The sequence below is a fragment of the Cupressus sempervirens genome, chromosome 7, assembly GCF_028749045.1.
Source record: "Cupressus sempervirens isolate cs-2001-9-10 chromosome 7, ASM2874904v1, whole genome shotgun sequence".
Taxonomy (NCBI): Eukaryota; Viridiplantae; Streptophyta; class Pinopsida; order Cupressales; family Cupressaceae; genus Cupressus; species Cupressus sempervirens.
The window spans coordinates 331,670,346-331,697,721 of NC_143124.1; the positions used below are offsets into that span (position 1 = coordinate 331,670,346).

Consider the following 27,376-nt stretch of genomic DNA (forward strand, 5'->3'; position numbering starts at 1 on the left):
CGCTTGGTTATGACCTTGCATTCCATAGTATGCCTCGTCAGTACGAGAGGATACTAATGGCCACAGGGATCAGTAGGGACCCGGGATTCCTAAGGGATTTCTCGGGTAACTTCTACGTGACTTTTGCGATGACACTTTCCCGCTTGCATATTAGGTTTCCTGCGTGTCTTGTGGTACCTCTAGGATTTAGATGTCGATCTTTTTAGGAACCCTTGAGTTAGCATACTTATAGGATTTCCTGGACTTAGAGAGTATTTATGATTATAGGTTTTGTTATCCTATTTGGGACTTGAGACTATCTCCTCAGCGCGGTGGGAGTGGACCATTTAGGTTCCACGCGATCGGGTGGTAGTGCTTTTACTCTTACCATTGAGATCCGTTTCGTGGTCACCGTGGCTGGAGTTTTCGTGATTGGCATTTACCTTCACTATGTTCTTGGATTATTATGATGGATGGTTACATATTATGATAGATGTTTTATCATTATGGATGTATGGATGTATCATGTATGGTGAATAGTTTCATATATTTTTATGGTACTTTGTATCATGAATTTGAGGATGTCGTATCTTTATCTTTACATATGTATATTCTTTTAAGCCTTTCATACCTTGTGACTTGTACAGTGGATGATTGAGCATTCCGAATTAATTTGCCAAGAGGCATTCGGATCAAATGTATATTATGGACATGGGACTTTCTGATTATTCTTTCATATGTATGTGATAGTTGTTAGACTTAGAATTAGTTAAATTTAAATGTGACTCAACGTCTTGGGATCCTTAAGAAATGTAACTTGCAAAGTATGGTTATCGATGATTACATGTTATTGCTTCCGCTACTATGTGTTTGATGTGTATGTTATACATTCTTACTTTAAAAAAAAAAATGTTTAGCAAGCTTAGTGAAACTTTAGGTTAATTTTTTTGGGTCCCTTGGCGGGGCGTTACAGGATTCAAGGAGAAGTTTCTAGAGGAAAAAGGAAAAGATGAAATGTTGGATGGATTCAATGAATCTGACCTAAACCTAAGATCTATAGTGGTGTTTAAGTGGAAAAAGATCAAAATTACCTATTTAAGGAGGTACAAGGTCTATGATTTCATGTGTCTTTGTGGGTGTAAGAGCATGTGAAGACCTAGAAAGGTTGAAGCAATTGTTGATGCTATTGACTAGTGAACTCAAGCAGGAAGCTGGACAGAGTTGTGAAGGGTGATTTCTTGTAGGGTTGCCAGGCAAATCAGAGACAAAGATTAAAATGAAGACCAGTTAGTGGATCAATATATGAACAAAATTGTAATCTATATTTGCAAAGTGAGTTTTGCAGTTTATCATATCAAAACCTATTGTTACTTTGTAACCATTGTATTAGTATTATACTTCCTTTAATCAAGGTTCACCTAGTAGTCATATATAAATCCTTTAATCAAGGTGGTATTCTAATCGAATGTTCTAAAGTCCTCTAACATAACCACTCCTAACAGGGTGGTTAAATCCTTTAACAAGGTCATATTTAACAATATGTTTTATATCCTTTAACAGGGTTTTCTCCTAATAGAGCTCACTTCATAAGAGTGAAAAGATCAATGACATGTTACTCATGTTTTTTCCCAAATTATGTTTCCACGTTAAATCCTAGTGTCAGACTTGCGTCAATGTTTTGTGATGTTACACTATTTGTGGTTTATATTTTGCAAATTTGTAATTATTAGGACACTGAACTAGTAGTTGATGTTATTGTTAATCTACTATAGAGACCGAGTTACTAAATGATCATATTTGGGTTAGTTAAAATGTTTGTTTGCTCAATTGGTAAATCTAGACCTTGGAAAACTAATTCACCCCCCGCCCCTCTCAGTTATTCTAAATATTTTAATAATTTCAATCTTTAACTTCACTTCATTTAGATGTGTTCACGATTATATCACAACTTTCATGTGTTGTGAACTAATCCTCCTTATGATGAAACAAATTTGATCATAACTATGCACCTTAAAACTAATGTATTAGGGTGTAAGACCTCTATAACATCCAAGACTAAACTCTTCGGTTGAACTCAAGTTTGGTGCTACATTAGCTTGACTATAGGAAGACATGATATTTCATAGTTATAATATATATATATATATATATATATATATATATATATATATATATATATATATATATAAAATAGGAAACATAAAAAACTCTAGTAAAGTGAATATGATTGTCAAATTCTAGATAATAAAATGAAGGTGAACATTGCAAGTTACTTTAAGATTACCTAACAACTCAATAGTAACTAAAATTATATTTAAATTGCACACTTCAAGGGAAATTGTAAAGTAATTGAAAATGAATGTGTATAGAAAATTGAAACATGTATAATATAAGATGATCGTTATACTCTTTAATTTTACAAGTACATACTATAGTTGGTGATAAATTCTAATTATATCTTACATATATTTTTGTCAAACCATGGTAGCTCATTTGAGTTTTATAATATAGAATTTATGGACAATATGATTAAAAAATGCAATTACCTTTAAATACACCATTTTAATAGATTTTTAGTTAGAGTTTCATATATCAACAAACTAAATTAAAAATCCAATCAATTGACACTATTTGAATTACGTAATTTTCATAATGGTTAATTAAATTATTGAATTTTTAGTTCCTAATAAAAAAAAATCTAAAAGAAATAAATGATAAACTTGAACATTGGAATCTTGGAAGTTCCAAACTTAGAATAATTCAATATTTTTTTATCATCACTCAAACATCATTCATTTGGAGTGGATCAAATAGTTAACAAGGGGCGCATGCGCCAAAGTTTTTGCCTTCATGTTTTTATGGTTGACTGAAGTAGCTTTTGCAATGATCTCTATCTTCTCAACACCTCTGTGTTTTACTGATGGAAACTTATGGCTCAAGATTAGTTTTTTGTGTTTAGTGAGGAACTAATAGAAAATGTTGAAGTGTCTTTTAAAATGGAAACGTTCATAACATTTTTCTATATATATACAACTAAGCTAATGTTGATATCAAGGATGACTATGGCCCATGGGATATAATGTTATACGAAGAGAGAGCTAAAAGAGAGAATAATATGTTATTATAAGGACAAGTAAAGGTAGAATAATAGAGAGAGTTGAAGAGAATTTGAAAAATATTAATAATTTTATTATTTTAAGAAATATATAAATAACAATAAAAATTATATTTTATGAATGAACTACTCATTTCTACCATTTCAATTATAAGTTGAAATATTTAATTAAAAAAGAATTGTTGATTACTTAAATCAAAGTACCAAAATATAGTTTAAGGGGGTAGTATTTGTAGACAACTAAAAATCCTTTAGAAAATAAAGTATTTTTATTTTCTGAAAAAGTCCCTAATGACATCATCATTTATTAATTAATTAATTATTTTATTTATTTATTTATTTTGATGCCATTAAATCTCTTTATCTTAATTAAAAATATTTAATTAAGGAATCCCTCCCAAAAATGTTTAAATCTTATTTAAACATTATTTTATTATTTATTAATTATTTAATTAATAAATTGACCAAAATTTTCAAAATAAATATTTTTTTTTCTTTGCCCAAAACTTGGCCAATTTCCTTAAGACCACTAACCTCTTCCAAAATCTTATAATCCTTCTTTAATTTTGATTAAAGGCTAATCCCATCATTTCCTACCCCTAATCCCAACTCAAAATATTTAATTAAGATTAAATATTAATCCTCATGTTTATTAAAAATATTTTAATAAATATCTCCTCAACCCAAACTCTTGAAAAAAATAAAATTTTATTTATTTCCTAAAAACCTTATTTATCCTCATCCTAGGAAGTTCTAGACTCTTCTAAAAAGTCTCCATCCTCATCCAAAACCTAGACTCTTCTAGAAAATGTCAATCCTTATCTTTAATCATAATCCTAATCCCCTCCTAACCTTGTCACATTCTCTAAACATGGGTTAAGACTTGCTAACCCAAGCCAAAGTTAACAAATATCTCCTCCTTCACCCACCCTCATTTATTGCCATCCACTTGCCCATCTCTAATAAGCCTAATCTAATCTTAACCCAAGTCTAATCCAAGCCTTAATCATTTACACATTCCTAAGTCAAGCTTAAGACTTTTTTAATCCAACCCAAGTCAAAATATCTCAACTCTCTCACAAATATCCCAACCATAAAACTTTGTGAAGCCCACAAAGCCATAAATCACTCTTACAAGCCCATTCATTGCTCTTACAAGTCATTATGAGGGTCTTTATGAACTTTGAGTCTCCTTTGTTGACTCCTCAACCCCTCTTGCTCTAACCAATGACCCCGTGACATGTGTCACTCCTTGATTGGCTGTAAGAAAGCACAATCCATGTGCTTTCCTCTTATTCAATCTAAACCTTCCATAAGCTTTCTCCCATCCTTGCATCCTAGCCCTTGATCCCTCAATCCTTTTGCCTATTTAAGGAATCCTTTCCCAAGCCATTTTAACACAATCTAGAAAGTAAAACCATAATGCCATTTTGAGAAGCCATTTTTACATCAAATCCATTCACCAAAATCTATCAAAAATCCTCCATTGAAGCCCATTTGAGCATTTGAGCATACATACATAATCAAGCTATCTTAGCTATTAGACACACCTTTACATCAAGTGATCATCCTCATTGAGAGAGCCTATCCATGGCTTATATTCTTATTTGAGGACTTCGCTTTGTCTCTCATGAAGTTATGTTAAATTAGTATGCAAATACTTTTTGATTGTTTTAATTTAGTGTTTCTAACATACTAAAGTAGCATATACATTTTGGCACGCTCGGTGGGACTCCGCATGGGTCATCTTCATTAGCTTTTCTAGTCAAGTTTTGTATGTGATTTGCTAATTTTGGCTAATTTTGCTTGTTTTTGTGATTGGTAGAATTGTATAAATTGGTTTTGCAGGTCCACATGAGCATGAAGAAGACAAAGGAACTCATAGTCTATCTCATAGTGTTTGCAAATTTTTCAAGCTTATAAGTGGACGGAGCACTTGGAATTATTCTTCTTCTTCTTGTCTATATTCTTCTTCTATTCCATCTACTTCTTCTTCTTCTTCTTGAGGGATCTTGGCCTTTTTTTTTAAGGAAGCAAAATCATACACACTTTTTTTTAAGTGCTTAAAATGAACCCCCAAATCATACTTAAATTCATTAAAAACTAAAAATTTGCAAAAAAAAAAAAAAAACTTTTAACAAGTGAAACTAAATCAATCCAATCATTTGCATCCTTGCAACATCAAGGTTTTAGATACATTCATGCAAAGTTAGGAACACTTCATTTTTGAAAATTTAAAAAGAACTTCAAGTTTCCATTTCAAAAGGTTCAAAATCAACACTAAGTGCACACTAAAATCTAAATCAAACTCAAAGTATTAATCAAGGATAAAATAAACCTCATTCGCAAATATTTTAAAGTTCTTTTAAAAATCTCATGAAAACTAAGAGTCCTAAATGGTTGCCAAAATTGTCCTAAAAGCTTTGTTATTTGTTCCAAACAAATGTCTTGTTGCAAAATCTTGAATGTTTCCTAGATTTTTCATGCATCAAAACAATTTAGGAATATCATTTTTTAAGGCTTAAAACATGCAAACTAGAACACAAAATCTTGAATGAAAACCAAAGTCCAAAGAGTCATTTTCACTTTTGAATCCAAAACAATCTTCAATGATCTAAGATTAAAACAAAGCACTTCAAAGTTCTTAAAACAAAACAAAAAATCTCAATCTTGAATGCTCAAAGGAAAATACTTGAATGTTTAATCACTTGTCTTTGAATGCATTTTACTAAAATCACTCTTGAGTGCCATGGATTAAAATCATGTTTTTTTTTTTTTTTTTTCTAAATTTTTTATGAATGTATGGTTAAAACAACAAATCCAATCTTGAATGCAAAAGGTCAATTAATCATTACAATATCTCACACTTCATCTTTTGGGGCATAAAAATAATTTACATTTTAGAAACTTTCTAAGTTATAAAAACAAATAAAGACACTTTGAGTGAATTTGTTGTTGGACTCACCCTCTTTAATCACCTATCATTCTAACCATTGGTTGCAATATCAGCACCATATACGGGGATGGGTCTACCTAAGAAGGTGTTAAGTGCTCCACAAAAATCAAATTCCACTCACTTGAGTTTTTATTGGTTTTTCTAAGATAGAAAATTTCTTGAATGCACATTAGTCTCGCTAACACTTCAGTTGGGCAAAAAAGTTGAACAAATCTTGACATGGAGGGCCTCCAAGTGTGCACTTGAAATCGAGCTTTACACACATCTTTGTTTTGGGCTTAAAACAAACTCACACTCAATCTTGAATGCCTTAAAGAAAATCAATCGATACTTGACGTGGAGGGCCTTCAGGCACGTGAGTTTACTTTTTGTTGACCCTAAATCTTCTTGGTGTATTCATTCTTCGATTACTTCTCTTTTGTTGGCGCATTTCAAATTATAATTGAACCTTTGCATCTTAAATCACATGTGTTTTCAAAAGGTCTAGATCAGAAAACTTAAAGCGTCAGTTGGAAAAGAACTATGTCTTTTAGCCCAAGATCATCCAAGTCTTCTCTCCCCTTGTTGTCTTTCGAGGCCATCTTGGGTGCATAAGATTAGGATCCAAAATCTTGTCTTAGCTTTTAGGAGGCCTGCTTGGGGATTTCATCACCCCTTGGGATGACCTGAACTCCAGCGTTCTAGCGGAGTATAAAGATCAGGAGGTGAATCCAAAGACACCTCTCTTGGGATCAAAATTCTGTCACTCGAGCTAAGCCTCAAGGAACTTTATACCCTTGAGAAGTGAAAGAGGAGAAGTGGGTTACCGCTCCTCTCAACTGTGTGACATTGTTTTGGTTTCATCTACAGATTTGGGCCTCACGTACCTTGGGTATATCGAGGACTCCCTAGCTAAACCAACTGTCAGCCTTGTAGACAACCATCTAGGATGTTAATGTGTTTGAAGTGATTGATCGAAATATTTGTAAAATATACACACTCCTTGGCACACGTATCACATTCTGAGAATAAAAAACTTCTATCTAGTTGTTCCTATCTATTGCTTGATCTTTTACTTGTTGAATGAATGTTTGCCAAACTTGGTCAATCCTAGCTTAGGGCACACTTAGCGTAGTCACTGCCTGTTTCAGAAGTTGAACAAGTTGAAGCAAAACAACCACAATCTCTCAAAGCCAAACAGATTCAGGAATTTATGTCAGAACAACCCAAACCCAAATAGAAGTTTCACAAAGCCAAATTCAAGCCCTCTCAAGCATACCAAAAAATTTCAGCCAAGAGAAAGGAAGTAACACCAAGCCCTCGAATTGCCAAACTTCACAAAGCCGAAGAAAAAGCAGCTGACAAAACCTGTTAGAATGCCTGGTTAGATCGCACTATCAGATTTAGCAAGCATCCAGGAGTTAACCCTGCTTATGTCTTACCAACTAGGCATGATTTCTATGATTAGGACCCCTTGTTTTTCCACATCTTCTTGCATAAGTTTCACTTTATAGTCATCTTTGTAGGAAAGCTAGCCATTCTAGGTTATCCCTTTAAATCATTTTAGCGCATCCATTTCATCTAGGTCTTTGCCTTAGAATCAAACCAATCCGCTCAAACCTAGTTGGCATCACAAAAAGCGTAATTTTCACATCCAAGCCTTTAAAATTGTTGTCACCTTGCCAAAGGTTTTCCATTCCTACCATCTTGCAAATCCACCAGCCTCACCGAGGTTATCCCTCTGATAGAGCTTTGTCTAGGGTAATCTAGCTTTGTCACTTGTTATCCCTCATGATCACCTTGAGCCAAAGGTTGGGATCTACAAGTGGTCAATCTCGTGTTTTTCCTAAAGGATCATCAGTCTATCCTCAAGTTGACACCAAAAGCCACCAATCCTGCACATAGGAAAAGAAAAACTCTCACTTTTTAACAGCATACCCTTCAACTCTTCCATCCACAAGAAAGCCAAAAGTCTCCAACCAATCCTCCTTAGGTCTGTCATGCAGCTTTGACTCTCCCTAGGAAATATTTCATCAGCCAATCCAAAATTTGCGCTTAATCCAAATCCAACCATGAGCTTCTGTGTTCATCCATATGCAAGACCCCATCCCTATCCAACTCATCATCAAAACATGAAATCCCAACCCTATCATGATGAGTTTGGTCGCATTGTCCTTTCTCCCGCTACATCCTATTCCAATGATGATGAAAATCTTGTTGACTATGCCGGGTATCTTGAGAGCCTTAGATGCCTTCCGCCAACCATCCACCAAAATCCAAGCGTTCCTCCAAACTATCTAGTCATGCCATCTCATATCCCAGCTTCTCCTCCATCACCCAATCAACCAAGCTTCCAATCTTCCACCCCCATCACACCAACTATTCCTATCAATCCACCACCTCCACCTCTGACACATGAGTCTCCCATGAATCTCCTACAGGAAATACAAGAAAAGCTGCCTCCAATAGTCGATAAGCCATGTCATCTAATCAAACCATGTGAAGTAGTCAGTGATGAAGCTTCCCCATCTATAATATCACCTCCATCTCCCATAGCTATCATCCCCATACCATCCATCAAATTACTTAAAATCCTTCCACTTTCGCAAGCATCAAAATCCCACCACCTATCAAATCCCTCCAAATCCTATCCACATCACCTCCAAGCATTTCCCAAATCTCCCGTAATGACCCTTATGCATCCATCTTCTACTCAACCATCTCCACTACCGAATCTCCCATCTATCCATCCACTGCCTTTGAAGAATCCATCCCTTCACCTCCTATCGCACCATCCACTCCAATCCAATCCTATCAAGATCCTACCTAAAAGCATGTTGACATCCCCCAAAGCATAAATGAAGATATCATCGTACCATGTCTTCCATCCATAGTGCAGTCACCATCCCCTCCATCTCCAAAACCTCAAGCCATACCTCCTCTACTACAAGGATATCTTTTCATCCCATCAGCTAAATCAAGATCCTATCCTACCATCTCCTCCGCTCCATGCTTCCATCTTACCACCTATCCAAGCTATTCCACCATATATAATCTACCCTCTTGGTTCACTTACATTCATCCATGGTGGCTCCCTCTCAGAAGAAGAATTAAGAACATTATCTCCCCGTTGAAGTACACCTAATAAAGCACTTCTACCATTTTTTATAAGCAAAAAGTTTCCTCAGCTCGTTCAAATGCTCAATCGATGGCATTATCAAGGTCAAGGTTTAGGACCACAAGAGCAAGGAATCAAAAAGCCTATTATTGCACAAAAGAATCCAAGATTTCATGGTCTTGGATATGTATCCAAAGGCTCACCATCTAAAAATTTTGGTACACGCCATCCCCAAACCAAGCCTATCTCCAGGCCCACCATGCCAGCCTCCCATCACTCAGTCAAGAAATCTTATGTCATCCCCCCTCCACCATCTTTGCAACCCAAAACAACCTACCATATCCCCCCTTCATCCGCTAAATCCATTTTGGGTCCCCATGTCCCAAAATCTACCATCCTCCATCCTTCTATTAGCCATCATAAAAATCCTATTCCCTCCATTCCTACATAAGATCAACAAAGGCACATATCAGGACACATCATCCATCATCATCCCCCTACACGATCTTCCATATCCTCTCCATCTCACAAAGCTTCTCCTAACCATCTTCCCAAAGCTTACCACAGCAATGTGAATGCCAACTTCAAAATGCATAAAGCTAAAATCCACACCTAGGCAATCATATGTCTATTCTAAAAGACATAATCCAAAAAGGCAAAATCCAATCAAAGAATGCAAAACAATGCAAAAGCCTATGAAAAGAAAATCCAAAACCATGTGGATCCCAAAGAAAAAAGTTGAAACCCAATGCATAATGGCATCCACCATTTTTTATCCCCCATCCAGTGACTCGTGTCCCCCATCTCCTAACTCCATCTTGGGTGCCTATATCCCCAAGCGCACTTCCACAAATCCTCCATCAAGCCCACATCTACCATCTATCCCCCATATGCTCTTTTCACACTCATCCCAACATGTGCCAATGTTGATCCTGCAAGCATCCCCATCTCATGCTCCTTTCCAGCCTTTTCATCCCTCCATCTCCTACCATCAATCCCATCTAATCCGATCTATTGCATAAATCACACATCCGGTGTACCAACAGCTAGCAACAAAATTGAACATTCCAACAGCCAGTGAAAAATCCCAAAAAAGCCAAAAACAACTGAAGAAAGCCAAAATCATTCTAGCGAAGTCCAAAGTCAAAAAGTCAAAAAAATAAAGAAAAATAAAGTGTCCACTGGTGAAAACTTGGCAATTCAAGCGCGTTGGACAAGTACCATGATAAAAACTTGGCAAACAAGCGTCATGCGTAATCTAGCCATCCCTAGCTTAGCCTATCATCCTCATGCTTTTGGTCACATCTTGCCATGCAGCTCCATCTTCCAATTTATCCACCTATCTTTCATCCTCTAGCTTTTATCTATCACTATCCACTTATCTTTTGCAACCTCACCCCGTCATCACAGCTATCATCCATCTCCCTCGTGCCTTCAGCTTTTCTATCCTAGCTTCAATCCTATCACATCCATTGTAAGACCTCCTTCTGCATGTCATCTTCTGACTAGGGGCACTGTATTCCTTGGAGATCTTGTCTTGTCCATCCTCCCTTGTCATTGGTATCTTGCTCTAGGCTATCCTCATGCAAATCCAATGTCATCCTCTCATTAGCCATTCACTCTAGCGCCATCCATCATTTCAGCTACCACCAACCTTAGCATTGTCTGCATCCTTGGTCGCACATCTATCATCATCATTGGATGCATCCTGCCAAATCCATATCTTCTGTTATCACCTCATCCTTAACTTTTGCATCTTGCACCAACTTAAGCCATCCTGCTATCTTATCATCCAGAGCTCCTGTACAGCTTGTAAATAATCTTGTATCCAACGCTTGTATCATACTTTGTATCATAGCTTGTATATCCAATCTTGTCCAAAACAACTTGTACATTTGTATCATATCTTGGTCCGTCAGCTTGTACATCCTCTTTAGCTTAGTACCATTGTATCTATCCAGCTTTCATGTCAGTTCATCCTTGATCAGCATCTTCCACACATCGCACAAATCTTGGTTAGCTATTACAATGCATCCTTTAGCTAGATCTCTTGTCACCAAAGTGTTATCCTTCTTAGTTTAGCTTGCTAGATGCATCCCTAATCCAAATCCAACAGCTTAGGTGCTCTCCGATAGATCCTTACAGGATATAGCTTTCCTCATGTCTGATCTTGGTTCGTTAGTACCTTATCCTACCCATCTCGTTGGCAAATGGTTCTCTTTTGGATTTTTCCTTTCTTTTAATTTGGAATCTTCCCTTTTGGGTCTTGAAGTATCTTTTCCAAGAAATCTTTTTGTTCCCTCCTCAAGGTTGCCACGATCTTCCATATCATGGTATGCTACGAATGGGGCTCTTTGAGCGTACGGTTTTGATCAAGTCTTTCATTTGTTTCTTTTTTTCTTATGGGTTACCCAATGTCGATTCCACACTATTTCCTCTGGGTTTCATGTGTGATGCTAGGGTAATCCTTGTGTGTTTGTTTCGAGTCAGTCCATCAGTCCTCTGGACGGTTGGTGACATGGCCTTGATGTTCTTGGTAACCTTGGCAATTAAGCAACAGTCCTATAGCAAATATAGTGCTCAACTACATGGTGGTACTTCTCTTTAAAGTATCCCCCTGCTCAAAAAGCTTCAATGGATTCCCTTCATCTCCATTATCCCCCATCCATATCCAGCATCCATCTCTCCTACCACAGCTTGTGCAACCGTATCTCTCAGAATCAATCATCACTCTTAGCTTTAGGGATCCACAATCCTAGTCTTAGTGATCCACCCATCAAATCAATCTACCAAGCCTCATCTTTCGAGATCCACAATCCTAGTCCTAGGGATCTCTGATACCCATCTTCCATCAATCTCACTCTTTGAAATCTTGTTGCCTCAGCTTTATCTCATCCCATCATCCCTTCCCTTATCCTGGATTCCATTTTATGGCGCTCCGCTCCTTCATCCTCCATCTCCCCTAAAATCTTAAGCTTATTTACTCTTGTGCCTCTGATTCTCCCTTTATCATTCTCCCATAGTGAGAGTTTGAGCTAATTTAGCCCCTTCTCTTTGCCAATCTAAGTCTCCTTGCTCATCCCAGATTCTTGTATTTTTTCAAGAAATCGTCGAGCCTCGTTTTCTCTCCCCGCCGCCTTCTTAAGGGGGCATCATGTAGTCTAGTCTCTCCTTCTTACCTAAGACTACGACAACTGTGTTGCTCCATAAAGTCATCTCCATGTTGTTTATATTTGAACTTCTTTGAAATAGTGTTGTTTCAACACTATGTCAAAGAGGGGCAAAATGTAGACAATTAAAAATCCTTCAGAAAATAAAGTATTTTTATTTTCTAAAAAGTCCCTGATGACATCATCATTTATTAATTATTTATTTTATTTATTTATTTATTTATTTTTATGCCATTAAATCCCTTTATCTTCATTAAAAATATTTAATTAAGAAATCCCTCCCAAAAATGTTTAAATCTTATTTAAACATCATTTCCTTATTTATTAATTATTTAATTAATAAATTGACCAAAAATTCAAAAATAAATTATTTATTTATTTTTTGCCCAAAACTTGGCCAATTTCCTTAATACCACTAACCTCTTCCAAAATCTTCTAATCCTTCTTTAATTTTGATTAAAGGCTAATCCCATCATTTCCTACCCCTAATCCCAACTCAAAATATTTAATTAAGATTAAATATTAATCCTCATGTTTATTAAAAATATTTTAATAAATATCTCCTCAACCCAAACCCTTGAAATAAATAAAACTTTATTTATTTCCTAAAAACCTTATTTATCCTCATCTTAGGACGTTCTAGACTCTTCTAGAAACTCTTCATCCTCATCCAAAGCCTAGACTCTTCTAGAAGATGCCAATCCTTATCTTTAATCCTAATCCTAATCCCCTTCTAACCTTATCACATTCCCTAAACATGGGTTAAGACTTGCTAACCCAAGCCAAAGTTAACAAATATCTCCTCCTTCACCCACCCTCATTTATTGCCATCCACTTGCCCATCTCTAACAAACCTAATATAATATTAACCCAAGCCTAATCCAAGCTTTAATCATTTGCACATTCCTAAGTCAAGCTTAAGACTTTCTTAATCCAACCCAAGTCAAAATATCTCAACTCTCTCACAAATATCCCAACCATAAAACTAAAGAAAAATAAAGTCCACTAGTGAAAACTTGGTAATTCAAGCGCCTTGGACAAGTACCATGATGAAAACTTGGCAAACAAGCATCATGCATAATCCAGCCATCGCCAGCTTAGCCTATCATCCTCATGCTTTTGGTCACATCTTGCCATCCAGCTCCATCTTCCAATTTATCCACCTGTCTTTCATCCTCCAGCTTTTATCTATCACTATCCACTTATCTTCTACAACCTCACCCCATCATCCCAGCTATCATCCATCTCCCTCGTGCCTCCAGCTTTTCCATCCTAGCTTCAATCTTATCACATCCATCGTAAGACCTCCTTCCGCATGTTATCTTCTGACTAGGGGCACTGTATTCCTTAGAGATCTTGTCTTGTCCATCCTCCCTTGTCATTGGTATCTCACTCTAGGCTATCCTCATGCAAATCCAATGTCATCCTCTCATTAGCCATTCACTGTAGCGCCATCCATTAGCTCAGCTACCACCAACCTTAGCATTGTCTGCATCCTTGGTCGCACATCTATCATCATCATTGGATGCATCCTGCCAAATCCATATCTTCTGCTATCACCTCATCCTTACCTTCTGCATCTTGCACCAACTTAAGCCATCCTACTATCTTATCATCTAGAGCTCCTACACAGCTTGTAAATAATCTTGTATCCAACACTTGTATCATAGCTTGTATATCCAATCTTGTCAAAAACAACTTGTACATTTGTACCATATCTTGGTTCGTCAACTTATACATCCTCTTTAGCTTAGTACCATTGTATCTATCCAGCTTTTGTGTCAGTTCATCCTTGATCAGCATCTTGCACACATCGCACAAATCTTGGTTAGCTATTCCAATGCATCCTTCAGCTAGATCTCCTATCACTAAAGTGTTATCCTTCTTAGTTCAGCTTGCCAGATGCATCCCTAATCCAAATCCACCAGCTCAAGTGCTCTCTGATAGATCCTTGCAGGATATAGCTTTCCTCATGTCTGATCTTGGTCCGTTAGTACCTCGTCCTACCCATCTCATTGGCAAATGGTTCTCTTTTGGATTTTCGCTTTCTTTTGATTTGGAATCTTCCCTTTTGGGTCTTGAAGTATCTTTTCCAAGCAATCTTTTTGTTCCCTCCTCAAGGTTGCCACGATCTTCCATATCATGGTATGTTGTGAATGGGGCTCTTTGAGCGTACAGTTTTGATCAAGTCTTTAGTTTGTTTTTTTTTTCTTGTGGGTTACCCAGTGTCAGTTCCACGTTGTTTCCTTCGAGTTTCATGTGTGATGTTGGGGCAATCCTTGTGTGTTTGTTTTGAGTCAGTCTGTTAGTCCTTTGGATGGTTGGTGACACAACCTTGATGTTCTTGGTAACCTTGGCAATTAACCAACAGTCCTATAGCAAATCTAGTGCTCAACTACATGGTGGTACTTCTCTTTGAAGTATCCCCCCGCTCAAAAAGCTTCAATGGATCCCCTTCATCTCCATTATACCCCATCCATATCCAGCATCTGTCTCTCCTACCCCAGCTTGTGCAACCGTATCTCTCAGAATCAATCATCACTCTTAGCTTTAGGGATCCACAATCCCTCAAGAAGAAGAAGAAGCAGTAGATGGAATAGAAGAAGAATATAGACAAGAAGAGGAAGAAGAATTCCAAGTGCTCCATCCACCTATAAGCTTGAAAATTTTGCAAACACTGTGAGATAGACAATGAGTTCCTTTGTATTCTTCATGCTCATGTGGACCTACAAAACCAATTTATACAATTCTACCAATCACAAAAACAAGCAAAATTAGGTGTCTACAGTATTAATGGTATAAAAAAAATTGAGCAAAATTGTAAAATAGTAGAAGATAATAAATGTGTTTAAAATGAGAAATATATTTAACTCTATATTTGATTAAAATATCTATATTTGAATAACATTTTACAAATTACAAAAATAAGCATCAATGTAAAACTAGTAATAAATATATATTTAAAATAAAAAATATAAAACATTGAAGTCTATATTTGAAATTGGTAAGGAAAATAGATAGGAAGAAGAGACACAATGCGTCATAGTTCCTACCTAACACATAATGGTTGTAGAGGTGGAGATGAGTGAGAATCTAAATTAACATTGTGAATGCATTAATTTTTGCCTAGAAATGCACTTGTGATCTGATAGGATTGCTCATATTTTGTTAAATTCTCGTCCTAGAAATGTGCTTGTGATCTGATAGGATGGCTCATATTTTGTTGTTAAGTTCTTGTGCTATATTATTATATCTTTTGGCATTTAAGCCCAAGAATAAGAGGCCAAAGTCCCCAATATGGCACTAAGTACTTAATATCATACTACGATCAATACATATGCTTTAGACAAATTTGCGCCTTCTACATTGACAACTTAAATTATGTGCAATGAGGAAAGATATTCATACCAATATTTGAATTATAGAACTTGAAGAAGTGATGAAGCATTTGGAGTATCACATTATATGTTTATGCATACCATGCATGCTACTAGAGAATCATAAGTAGTTGAAAAAACTCCCCCAACTATGTATTATTCTCATCTTGATTATCAAATGAAACTCACATTATTTTTAATCATTAGCACTGGACAAAAATTAGGATAGAGATAGATAGAGATAAATAGTAGCATACAACAATAACAACATAAATATATATGCAGAGGAAAAAAGGATAGATAATATAGAGGAGGAAGAGGAAGAGAGATAAAATAGTAAGATAAAGTGATACCAACATAAGTTGTGTGTTTGTGGGAAAGAGAGAGAGAATTAAATATAATTATTTTTCTTAATTAAACAAATAGTCAAAATAAAATTATGGTTATAATAAAAAATTAAAATATATTATATTTTAATTAATGAAACTAAGAATTTAATTTTTTTATTAAAACTCACATTTCTATAAGAAAAAATGAAATGTATTGAAATATAAAAATACTTTATAAGTAAAACTAATTGTTTAATTTTACTCAATTAGAGAAGGTTTACTATTTAATGTTTTGTATTTTCAAAATTTTCATAAAATAAAGTAATTTTTAATTATGAAATAATATCTATATGATTTAATAATTACATTTGTAAGTAATAAATATGATGTAATAAATAAGAAATAAAATATAACTATTTAATTTTAATACATAGTTTATAAAAACTTAACAATAATTTATATATCTTTTAGAATTGAATTATTTATTTTTTGTGGTTATTTCTTTAGTATTTTTTTATATAAAATATAATTATTAATTTAATATTAAAATATATATTTAAGTTTTAAATGTATTTAAACTAAATGATAAAGTATTTAAATAAAAAATATTAATAATAATTGATGATATAATTTATAAATTGTAACACTTATCAATTATACATATTACAAACATTATTATAAAATATAATTAAAAAATAATATTGTTTAATTTATTTTTATAAAAGTAAAATAATAGTAATAATTTAACTACCTTTTTTAAAAAAAATAAAGTTTAAAAAAAATTAGAAATTCAAATACAAATATATAACATATTAAAAAGACATATTTATTAGTTATATATATATATATATATATATATATATATATATATATATATATATATATATATATATATATATATATATATATATATATATATATATATATATATAGAAGTATAATTTGAACTTATGCATTACATGAAGTTTTAGGAACGAGTTATATCAAATAGTCAAAAAAAAAATCAATGTAAAACTAATAATAAATATATTTAAAATTAAAAATAAAAAATATTTAATAGATTGTGATAATTAATATTGATTAGACATGTTGTGTGAGGTGGAAGATAAAATGATTGAAAAAATAAAATCCTATCAACTTGTCACAAATGTGAAAAAGATAAAGTTGTAATTAATACATTCATTAATGCAAGATGAAGGTGCTAGAAAATATTTGTATTTTTTGTTGAAGAAAATTAATTTTCTCCCCCACCAAAAATAGTATGGATCAATAGAATGGATGAAAAATATGATTTATAAAATAATGAAAAATTAGAAAAAGATGTAAACATTTGAAATTTCATATAATCTTTTAAATTCTTTGATTTGATTGGTTAGTGTGAATGTTATATTTGCATTGACATGAATGCATAAGTATTCCTGCCATGGGCAATAACTAATAATTTATATTGATTAGACATATTTGTGAGGTGGAAGATAAAAATAATTGTTTTTTTTCTTAAGTTTATCCACTTGTCACAAATGTGGAAAAGATAGAGTTGCAATTAATGCATTCATTAATAGAGGTGTTCGAAAAATAATTGTTTTTTTTTAAGTTTATCCATTTCTCACAAATATGGAAAAGATAAAGTTGCAATTAATGCATTCATTAATGGAGGTGTTAGAAAAAATATTTGTATTTTTGTTAAAGAAAATTGAATTTTTTCATTGCCTTTTTCATGATGAGCCAATACAATTTTTAAAAGTTGCATTTTTTAATTCCAAAAAAATATGCAAATTAATATAGCTTTTGCAAACATTAGTATATCTTGAAATTTTTTGATTATGTAACTAATATGGAACCTTATGATTCCATTAGTTTCCTGCCAAAGGTAGGAACTAATAATAATCGGGGTTAACAAGGAAACACATTCTATTTTAATTTGTGTATGCTTGTCATATTATTTACCTTCAAGACTCTTCTTAGCCTTCAAAAATAAACATTCTAGATAGTTCGCCCACTCCTATCATTTATCCCACCTAATACAAAACATTATGAAATTCAATCTAGAACTTGAAATTTATTTTACTCCCTATTTTGATATTTATCCACTTTGACTTTAATGTCAACTTGAGAGAGTACAGATATCTTTAAAATGCATAGTTTTCTAGGTTTCATTTTATTTTTATAAAGAGTGAGCACCTAGATCAAACCTTTCATAATGTTGAAGATTGAATACAACTCGACCATTAAAATGCACTTTTAAATCTATTTACTTCACTACATCCAAAAGTGTGGAATTAATGATTACTTTTTCTGTGATTTAAGGTTTCAAATGAATATTCAATCAAGAGACAATTAGAATGAATTAAATAAATATATTTATATAAGATCACGAAACATCAAATTATAGAATTATGTGTTTCATTGGCTTTTGGAAAAATGAACAAAAATCCCAAACTAAAATGTAGCATTTACAAGGAAGGAAAAAAAACTTGACAAAAAAATTAAGTGTCCCCTTAGTAAGATGTTGTGTTTTAGTTTAGTGTTTAGATGTTATCAATGAGTAGTAGACAAAAGACTATGTCAATTAAACCATCTTTACATATGAGTACTCGAATGATTATCTTATCATATATCAAAACATTTTTCAAGAGAAACATAACACTAAATAATAATATATAACTTAATATTGATGTGTGGTAGCTTTGGTTGGATAAACCTATATAATTATCTATGAGTTATAGTTATATGTGTGTTTATTATTATATGAGATAAATTAATATTATAATGATATATAACTATGGTTAGAATATTAATTATGAATTAACAAACAAACATGTCAATGGCTTCACTTATTTATATGAGAAGAGTTGCCTTTGGAAAACAGATACCACTTACAATGGTAGTGTTAATACATTTGTAGCAGATCCTCGAGAACTTAACATGGTATCAAAGTGAGGGCTCCAAATGCAAGATCATGCACTTAAGCTTATTACTGCAATGTGAGTCTAGTTAGATGATAAAAAGGGCAGATCTTGAAATACTCAATGTCTTCAATCGCAGATCAATACTTGTACCCCATATCTTTGGCTTGAAGAATGTCTATAACCAACCCGACCAATAATTCAATCTGATTTTGATATGAAAAATCATCATAAGTGGTTGATTTGAGGAGGATACAAGCTCAGACATGATGCCAAAGACTTGGAACTATGACTCAACCAGTCTGTGTCAAACATGCAATGACTCAAGTTGAATGCTTGGATCTTGACTTGACTACTAATGACAATGTGATGTTTGAAAGCCAAAGTGGACCTGTGATGCCAAGTCAATGTCTTTAAGGATTGACTTGGTAGATTTCGTAAGTTGCAAAGATGAAGCTTGTTGTCAACTTGAGAATGATCGGCAATGGAGGCTTAACAAAAACTCTCTTTATGGCCAAGAGACAACCAATTCACCATGCTTGGATGATTTAATTCACATAGGACAACCATGCATTTTTTTGTCATATTTCAACCAACATAGAAGCTAAGTGAATACAAGCATGGGATGAGGAGCTCTCAAAAAAAAAAAAAAAACTCCACGTGCTTTCACTTGCTAATGTTATTGTAGCATTGAATACTATTAGAAAAGAGAATTTGTTGACATACATATCTCTGAATTATATATCTCTCAATGTTGTGTATTAGTATTGAGACTTAATTGTCATATTTCAAACTCACCCATGTTAATGTGATTTCCTTGTCTCTAAAGGATTCAGATTCATCAATATTCACATGTGGCAATATAGAGAGGATGGCATTACAATAGGGACAATGTACAAGTCAACAATAAACTAGTACTATCACAAGTTCTACGTCATTGATGGATTATAGGTGCAATATCCCACATCATCGACATAGTATAGATGCAAGGTCCCACTTCATTAGTGGAGGTACGTATAATGTCATTTGTGCCAACATATGGGTGACATGTATTTAGAATGGTAAGCCTATTATTGATTTATTTAAAGTTATTACTAAGACTCTAAATAATATTGACATTCTTATTTATACACTATAAGAATTAATTTCCTTGATCTATTCTAAGATTATTTTTGCAAAAAAAGGATGGCTGATACCAGATTCAAAGGGAGTCTAACACTTCTTCAAAGGTAATGGGGCTCAGAAGATTAATGTTCAGAGGGAGCCTAACATGTTATTAGGGGCAACCTTGAAAAAGATGGAGAAGAGTGAGGATGTTATTTAGTTAACCTTCAGTGAACTCGATCATTGATTAAGAGGGAGTAAACCATGTTGAGATAGTTTCTCTAGTGTTCTCTACATTTTTGCAATCAAGAGGACCATGATTTATACATCATGAATGTGATTTTAATGTGCCTACCCCTTGTGTACATCATTAGGAAGTGACGAATTCCAAATCATCATCACTTGTATTTGGAGAAGTTGTTGTAAGGTGACAATCTTCCAATAACTTGTATTACGAGATCAAATAAATTGAGTAAATGGTGAATGTCTTGCATTGCAACATTCTAGAAGACCATTAAGTATTTGGTAAATATCATTGATATTCTGGAAGACCAATACTCGTGATAGCAGATGTGGTATCACACCTTATTTGAGTAATTGGTGAATATCGTATGATATTTTAGGAGACCAATACTTGTGATAACAGATGTGATATCACACCTTATTTGAGTACTTGGTCAATATTAGATGTCAATATTATTGGAGATCAATACTCTTGATACCAAATGTGATATCAAAACCCTATTTGAAGTAATTGGTAATTATCATATGTTGATGTTCTAGAAGACCAATACTCATGTTCAGGGATAACTTTAATAAACCCCTCCCGATAAAAATATGTAAAATGCTAGCGACTTCAACATTAAATATGTAGGAAAAAATTCTAATCGAGGGCAATTTTTTCATTCGAGGCAAGAGAGAAAATTATTTTCTACTGACAAAATTTTCCTTTCCATATCAAAATTTAATAATAGCTGTGGCGAATTAATTTAATTTTTTTTGGTATGCAAATAAATTTAGGCAATTTTTTTTGTTGGTTATAAATATTTTTGTAATGTAAAAGGCAAATTAATTATTTTATATAACACAAAATATTAATATAGTTGGCTAATATGGCAGTTTCCAAAGAGGGATTATTTAAATTTTTTGGTGAGTTTATAGAGTCACAAGTGGTCCATGGCCCACATGCCAAGTGTACACTATACAATGTACTTGTAGTATACCAATCCATTAAGATTTAGTTAATAATGGGTCATTTTTTATTGTCAACTTGGTCATCGTCACTTTTAATGTTGTCATTTTTATGCTGAAAGGAATTAATTTGGACCATTGATGTAATATAGATCAATGGCTTCAACTCTGTTTTGGGCCTAATTTTAAATGACATACCATAAAGTATAAATCTTCCTGAAATTAGCACATATGTCGCAAAGACCAAAACATAAAATAGTTGGCTAAACGAGGTTAGTTGGAGACACATGTCAGGAAAATGGTAGGCAATACCCAACCTGAGGGAAAATTTTATTTTATTTTAAGGATGAAATAACATTGTCCAATAAGAAAACAATAGGGAAAGGTTGGTGAAAATTTTAAAATAATTGTGTTCTACATGTAGATTACATTGGCAATTGGACCAAGATTTGGGACCAATTATGTGTAAACTAATGAGCGATTAGCCTAGGATTCGAACCCAAATTATTTAATATCTCGATGATGTGATTGACCCCATATGTAGGTTTTATTCCCCAAATTGTGATTTTCCAAAGAAACAGAATAGCCAATTGGCAAAGATTCGCCACTAAAAAAATCACTACTCATGAAATCAAATTTGTTATAAAAATTTTGAATATCTTTTGATCAAAGATATTCTTATATTGAGGAGATATATTATCATGTGTTTATCCTCCCTAGCTAAGAGGGAGTTTTGATGTGTGGTAGCTTCAATTGGATAAACCTATATATAATTATCTATGATATATAATTATATGTGTGTTTATTGTTATATGAGATAAACTAATATAATAATAACATATATGTTAGATTGTGGTGACTGATAAGGAAAGTATTGTACATACTTCATAAATAGTGGGGTTCAGGGCATCGCCTCGAAAAAAAAAAATTTGGAAGTAGCCGACATATTATGGCCGACATATGGCCGACATGTTATAACCCTAAAGCAATTTAATACTTGTATAAAAAGGGCTTAGGATTGGGTATTTTTTATGTGTGGTGATACGAAATTGGTTCTTGCGGCGGTATTGAGCTGTAAGGGATTACGGATTGTAATCAGGTTGTAATCACTGGATTGTAATAAGATCGGACTTGCTGTTTGGTGGACGTAGCCCAGGGATTGGGTGAACCACGTTAAATCTTGGTGCCTTGTGTTCATTTCTGTGTGTTCTATTATTTTTGTTATTGGTTATATTTGCATGTAGTTTTTATTTATGTCCGTGGTTTATCCTAACAATATATAACTTTGGTTATAAATTAATATAATAATAATATTATAACAATGGTTATAATATTAATTATTAATTAACAAATAGACATGTCCCTTAGAGGGACATGTTTTTTCATGGATTCACTTATTTATATGGAGAGTTGTCCTTGGCAAACACATACCAAATACAATGGTAATGTTAATACATTTGTAGTAGATCCTTGGGAACTTAACACTTAACACATTCATAATATTTTTCTAAATATTTAAACATTAGATTGATCTTTCCCCATGTGTGTGTGTTTGTGTGTGTGTGTGTGTGGTGTGTGTTAGACCCATTTGTGCATGTATCTAATTATAGTTATCATAAATATTAGAGTAATTCGATTAAACTTTAAACTTTAAGCAATATTCGATAAGGTTTTGTATTAAACCTTTGATCATTACTTCTAATTTGCATTTCTTTAATCTATCTAGACTTCCCTAAAATTTTAGAGAACCTCCATATTTCAAATGAGTGTATAACATCCTTGTACAAGTAAAGTCAATCGGAGGTTTAAACCATTGGCACTCAAATATGACTTGAGTTGCTCAAAAAAGAGAAAAAGGTTTAACGTGTGATAAACTCTAATTCGTAGTCTAATATCTTCCTCCAACCAATTGTATAATCAAAGTGCAATCCACAATTGATTTTTTGTAGCACAAAAAATGCCATCTAAAAATTTGATATAGTTTGATTGACTATAAATCAGTCTAAATGCTACAAAAGATAGCTAAACTCTTATATCCACCATTTTATAAATTATTTATTATGCAGTTATTAGTAACTACTTAAATTTCATACACTAAGACTTGATTCTCAAGTTAAATGTGTTCAATAGTAACAAGTGCCACACAATAGTTAGTATTTGCCAATTATATATATAATATTTAATAGTAAAAATATAGTGTTGAAATAGAATTTGATTATACAAATATAATACATTTATAAATGAAAGCAATGATAATGTCATAATATAATATACATATATAAAATAGCATTTACTTAATATCTAAATCTATGCATAAATGGGTATCACACCTTATTTGAGTAATTGGTGAATATCATATGATATTTTGGAAGAGCAATACTTGTGATAACAGATGTAATATCACACCTTATTTGAATACTTGGTCAATATCGATTGTTGATATTATGGGAGACCAATACTCTTGATGCCAGGTGTGACATCAAAAACCTATTTGAAGTAATTGGTAAAGATCATGTGTTGATGTTCTGTAAGACCAATACTCATGAATCAGGGATAACTTTAAGAAACCCCTCTCGAGAAAAATATGTAAAATGCTAGCGACTTCAACATTAAATATGTAGGAAAAAATTCTAATCAAGGGCAATTTTTTCATTCGAGGCAAGAGAGAAAATTATTTTCTACTAACAAAATTTTCCTTTCCATATCAAAATTTAATAATAGCTGTGGCGAATTAATTTAATTTTTTTTGTTGGTTAAAAATATTTTTGTAATGTAAAAGACGAATTAATTATTTCATATAACAAAATATTAATATAGTTGGCTAATATGTCAATTTCCAAAGAGAGATTATTTAATTTTTTGGTGAACTTATAGAGTCACAAATTGTCCATAGCCCACATGCCAAGTGGACACTGTACAATGTACTTGTTGTATACCAATCCATTAAGATTTAGTTAATAATGTGTCATTTTTTACTGTCAACTTGGTCATCGTCACTTTTAATGTTGTCATTTTTTATGCTGTAAGGAATTAATTTGGACCGTTGATGTAATATAGATCAATGGCTTCAACTCTATTTTGGGCCTGATTTTAAATGACATACCCTAAAGTCTAAATCTCCCAAAAATTAGGACATGTGTCGCAAAGACCAAAACATAAAATAGTTGGCTAAATGGGGGTAGTTGGAGACAAAAGTCAATAAAATGGTAGGCGATACCCAACCCGAGAGAAAATATTATTTTATTGTAAGGATGAAATAACATTGTCCAATAAGAAAACAATAGGGAAAGGCTAGTGAAAATTTTAAAATAATTGTGTTCTACATGTAGATTACATTGGCAATTGGACCAAGATTTGGGACCAATTATGTGTAAACTAATGAGTGATTAGACTAGGATTTGGACCCAAATTATTTAATATCTCGGCGACGTGATTGACCCCATATGTAAGTTTTATTTGCCAAATTGTGATTTTCCAAAGAAATAGAATAGCTAATTGGCGAAGATTCACCACTAAAAAAATCACTGCTCATGATATCAAATATAATATCAAAATGTTAAATATCTTTTGATCAAAGATACTCTTATATTGAGGAGATATATGATCATGTGTTTATCCTCCCTAGCTAAGAGGGAGTTTTGATGTGTTGTAGCTTCAATTGGATAAACCTATATATATTTATCTATGAGATATAGTTATGTGTGTTTATTATTATATGAGATAAATTAATATTATAATAATATTATAACTATGGTTATAATATTAATTATTAATTATTAATTATTAATTAACAAATAGACATGTCCCTTAAAGGGACATGCTCTTTCATGGATTCACTTATTTATATGAAGAGAGTTGTCCTTGGAAAACACATACCAAATACAATGGTAATGTTAATAAATTTGCAACAGATCCTTGGGAACTTAACACTTAACACATTCATAATCTTTTTCTAAATATTTAAACATTAGATTGATCTTTCCCCATGTGTGTGTGTGTGTGTGTGTGTGTGTGTGTGTGTGTGTGTGTTGTGTGTGTTAGACCCATTTATGCATATATCTAATTATAGTTATCATAAATATTAGAGTAATTCGATTAAACTTTAAACTTTAAGCAATATTCGATAAGGTTTTGTATTAAACCTTTGATCATTACTTCTAATTTGCATTTCTTGAATGTATCTAGACTACTCTAAAATTTTAGAGAACCTCCATATTTCAAATGAGTGTATAACATCCTTGTACAAGTACAGTCAATTGGAGGTTTAAACCATTAGCACTCAAATATGACTTGAGTTGCTCAAAAAAGAGAAAAAGGTATAACATGTGATAAATTCTAATTCATATTCTAATATCATCCTCCAACTAATTGTATAATTAAAGTGCAATCCACAATTGATTTTTTCTAGCACAAAAAACGCCATCTAAAAATTTGGTATAGTTTGATTGACTATAAATCAGTCTAAATGCTACAAAAGATAGCTAAACTCTTATATCCACCATTTTATATATTATTTATTATGCAGTTATTAGTAACTACTTAAATTTCATATACTAAGACTTGATTCTCAAGTTAAATGTGTTTAATAGTAACAAGTGTCACACATTAGTTAGTATTTGTGAATTATATTTATAATATTTAATATTAAAAAATTAATAGTAAAAATATAGTGTTGAAATAGAATTTGATTATACAAATATAATACATTTATAAATGAAAGCAATGATAATGTCAAAATATAATATACATATATAAAATAACATTTACTTAATATCTAAATCTATGCATAAATAGTAAAAAGTAAAAAGTAATAATTTACTTTGTATTAATCTTATGAATTTAGAAGTAATTTTAAAATAATACATCAAAATAATATTTATAAGAAATATATTTCTGTCATAGAAAATAGAATAATTTCAATATTTTTATATTATGGAAATTTGAATGACACAAATGATGAATAAATTGGCAACTCGTTAGCTTTTAATAAAATCTGTATATAAGATGTCAAATTTAACCAATCATCATGAAGAAAAATCATTGATTTCATTTTGTTATTTAAATATTTTACACATTACTTCAAAAAATTTAAGAACTCTAAGAAAATAAAAACACTTTATTGCACTTTATTGCAATTGATTAAAATGAATTCAACTGTAATCGATAGCAAATACCAAAAACTGAGTTGCTTTTTCCAAAATATTTTTCCTGATGTATGATGTTCAAAAATGATCTATTTTTATAATAAATATATAATAGATATTGGAATAAGAGAGCATACCAGTTATTTCAACTTCAGTTTGAGTGAGAAGCATATAACCCAGACATCCTTTGAAATCATTTCCCATTTTATAATCATAACCTGATCCAAGTATCCAGCCGTCCAGCAGACGCACTCTGTCCCATCTCCCTAAAATGTTATGCTCCTTAATTATCTCCAACCCATTTCTGGCTTCCTCAAACGTAGCCAGACGCCATCCAATTGGAGTGCTGAAATAACTCCTTTCAATCTTCTGAAAAGGCACGCTTACTATCTCCGCCATAGCCTTCAAATTTCTCTCGTCACCTTGCTGAGCTGGATCAATACAACTCTAAGATCTAACCTTGAAACTGTACAAGGAAAAAATATATACAAGATTAAATAGAAATAAAGAAAAAGAATTACAATTTTCTTCTTTTTGATAATAGATAATTAAGCATAATCTGAAACTCAATGAAAAAAAAACATACACAATTTTATTTAAAACATGCGACAAATTCTAATTCACGTTGTAGAAAACTTATTCTAAATAGAAATTTATTGAAGCAGCAGCCTCAACTGCTTACTTAGAAATACTATTATATCTAAGAAATAAATGAAAATTGTTTAACAAAATGTAAATATAATACCTGGAGGATTGTAAGTACTTGTGACAACGGAACTAATATCTGTTCTGCACAAGGCGTTGCAAAAATTTGTTTCGTTCCATGGCCGCACTTTCCCTCTTTATATAATTTTAGTTTCTTATATTTTAGTTTCTTATATTGTAGTTTCTTATATGTAGTGTAGATTCCATTTGCTTTGAAGAGTACAACTAAATGTAGAGAGTTAGTAAGCAAATTCAAATAATGACATTCAAGCGGAGTTGATTAATTTGCATAGGATTCGCAAC

General features: G+C 32.7%; 1 protein-coding gene across 1 annotated transcript in view; it reads right to left on the minus strand.

Moving 5' to 3' along the window:
* The window catches only part of LOC149546781 (uncharacterized), a 50,583-nt gene extending 23,519 nt beyond the window's left edge, over positions 1 to 27,064 (minus strand). Inside the window, exons 1-2 of the mRNA XM_089794052.1 lie at positions 26,955 to 27,064; positions 26,506 to 26,834 (exon numbers count right to left, since the gene is read on the minus strand). Coding sequence (XP_089650178.1) covers positions 26,506 to 26,767 — 262 coding nt within the window. The 5' untranslated portion in view covers positions 26,768 to 26,834; positions 26,955 to 27,064. The remainder of the gene's footprint in view (positions 1 to 26,505; positions 26,835 to 26,954) is intronic.
* Positions 27,065 to 27,376: the final 312 nt, after the last annotated feature.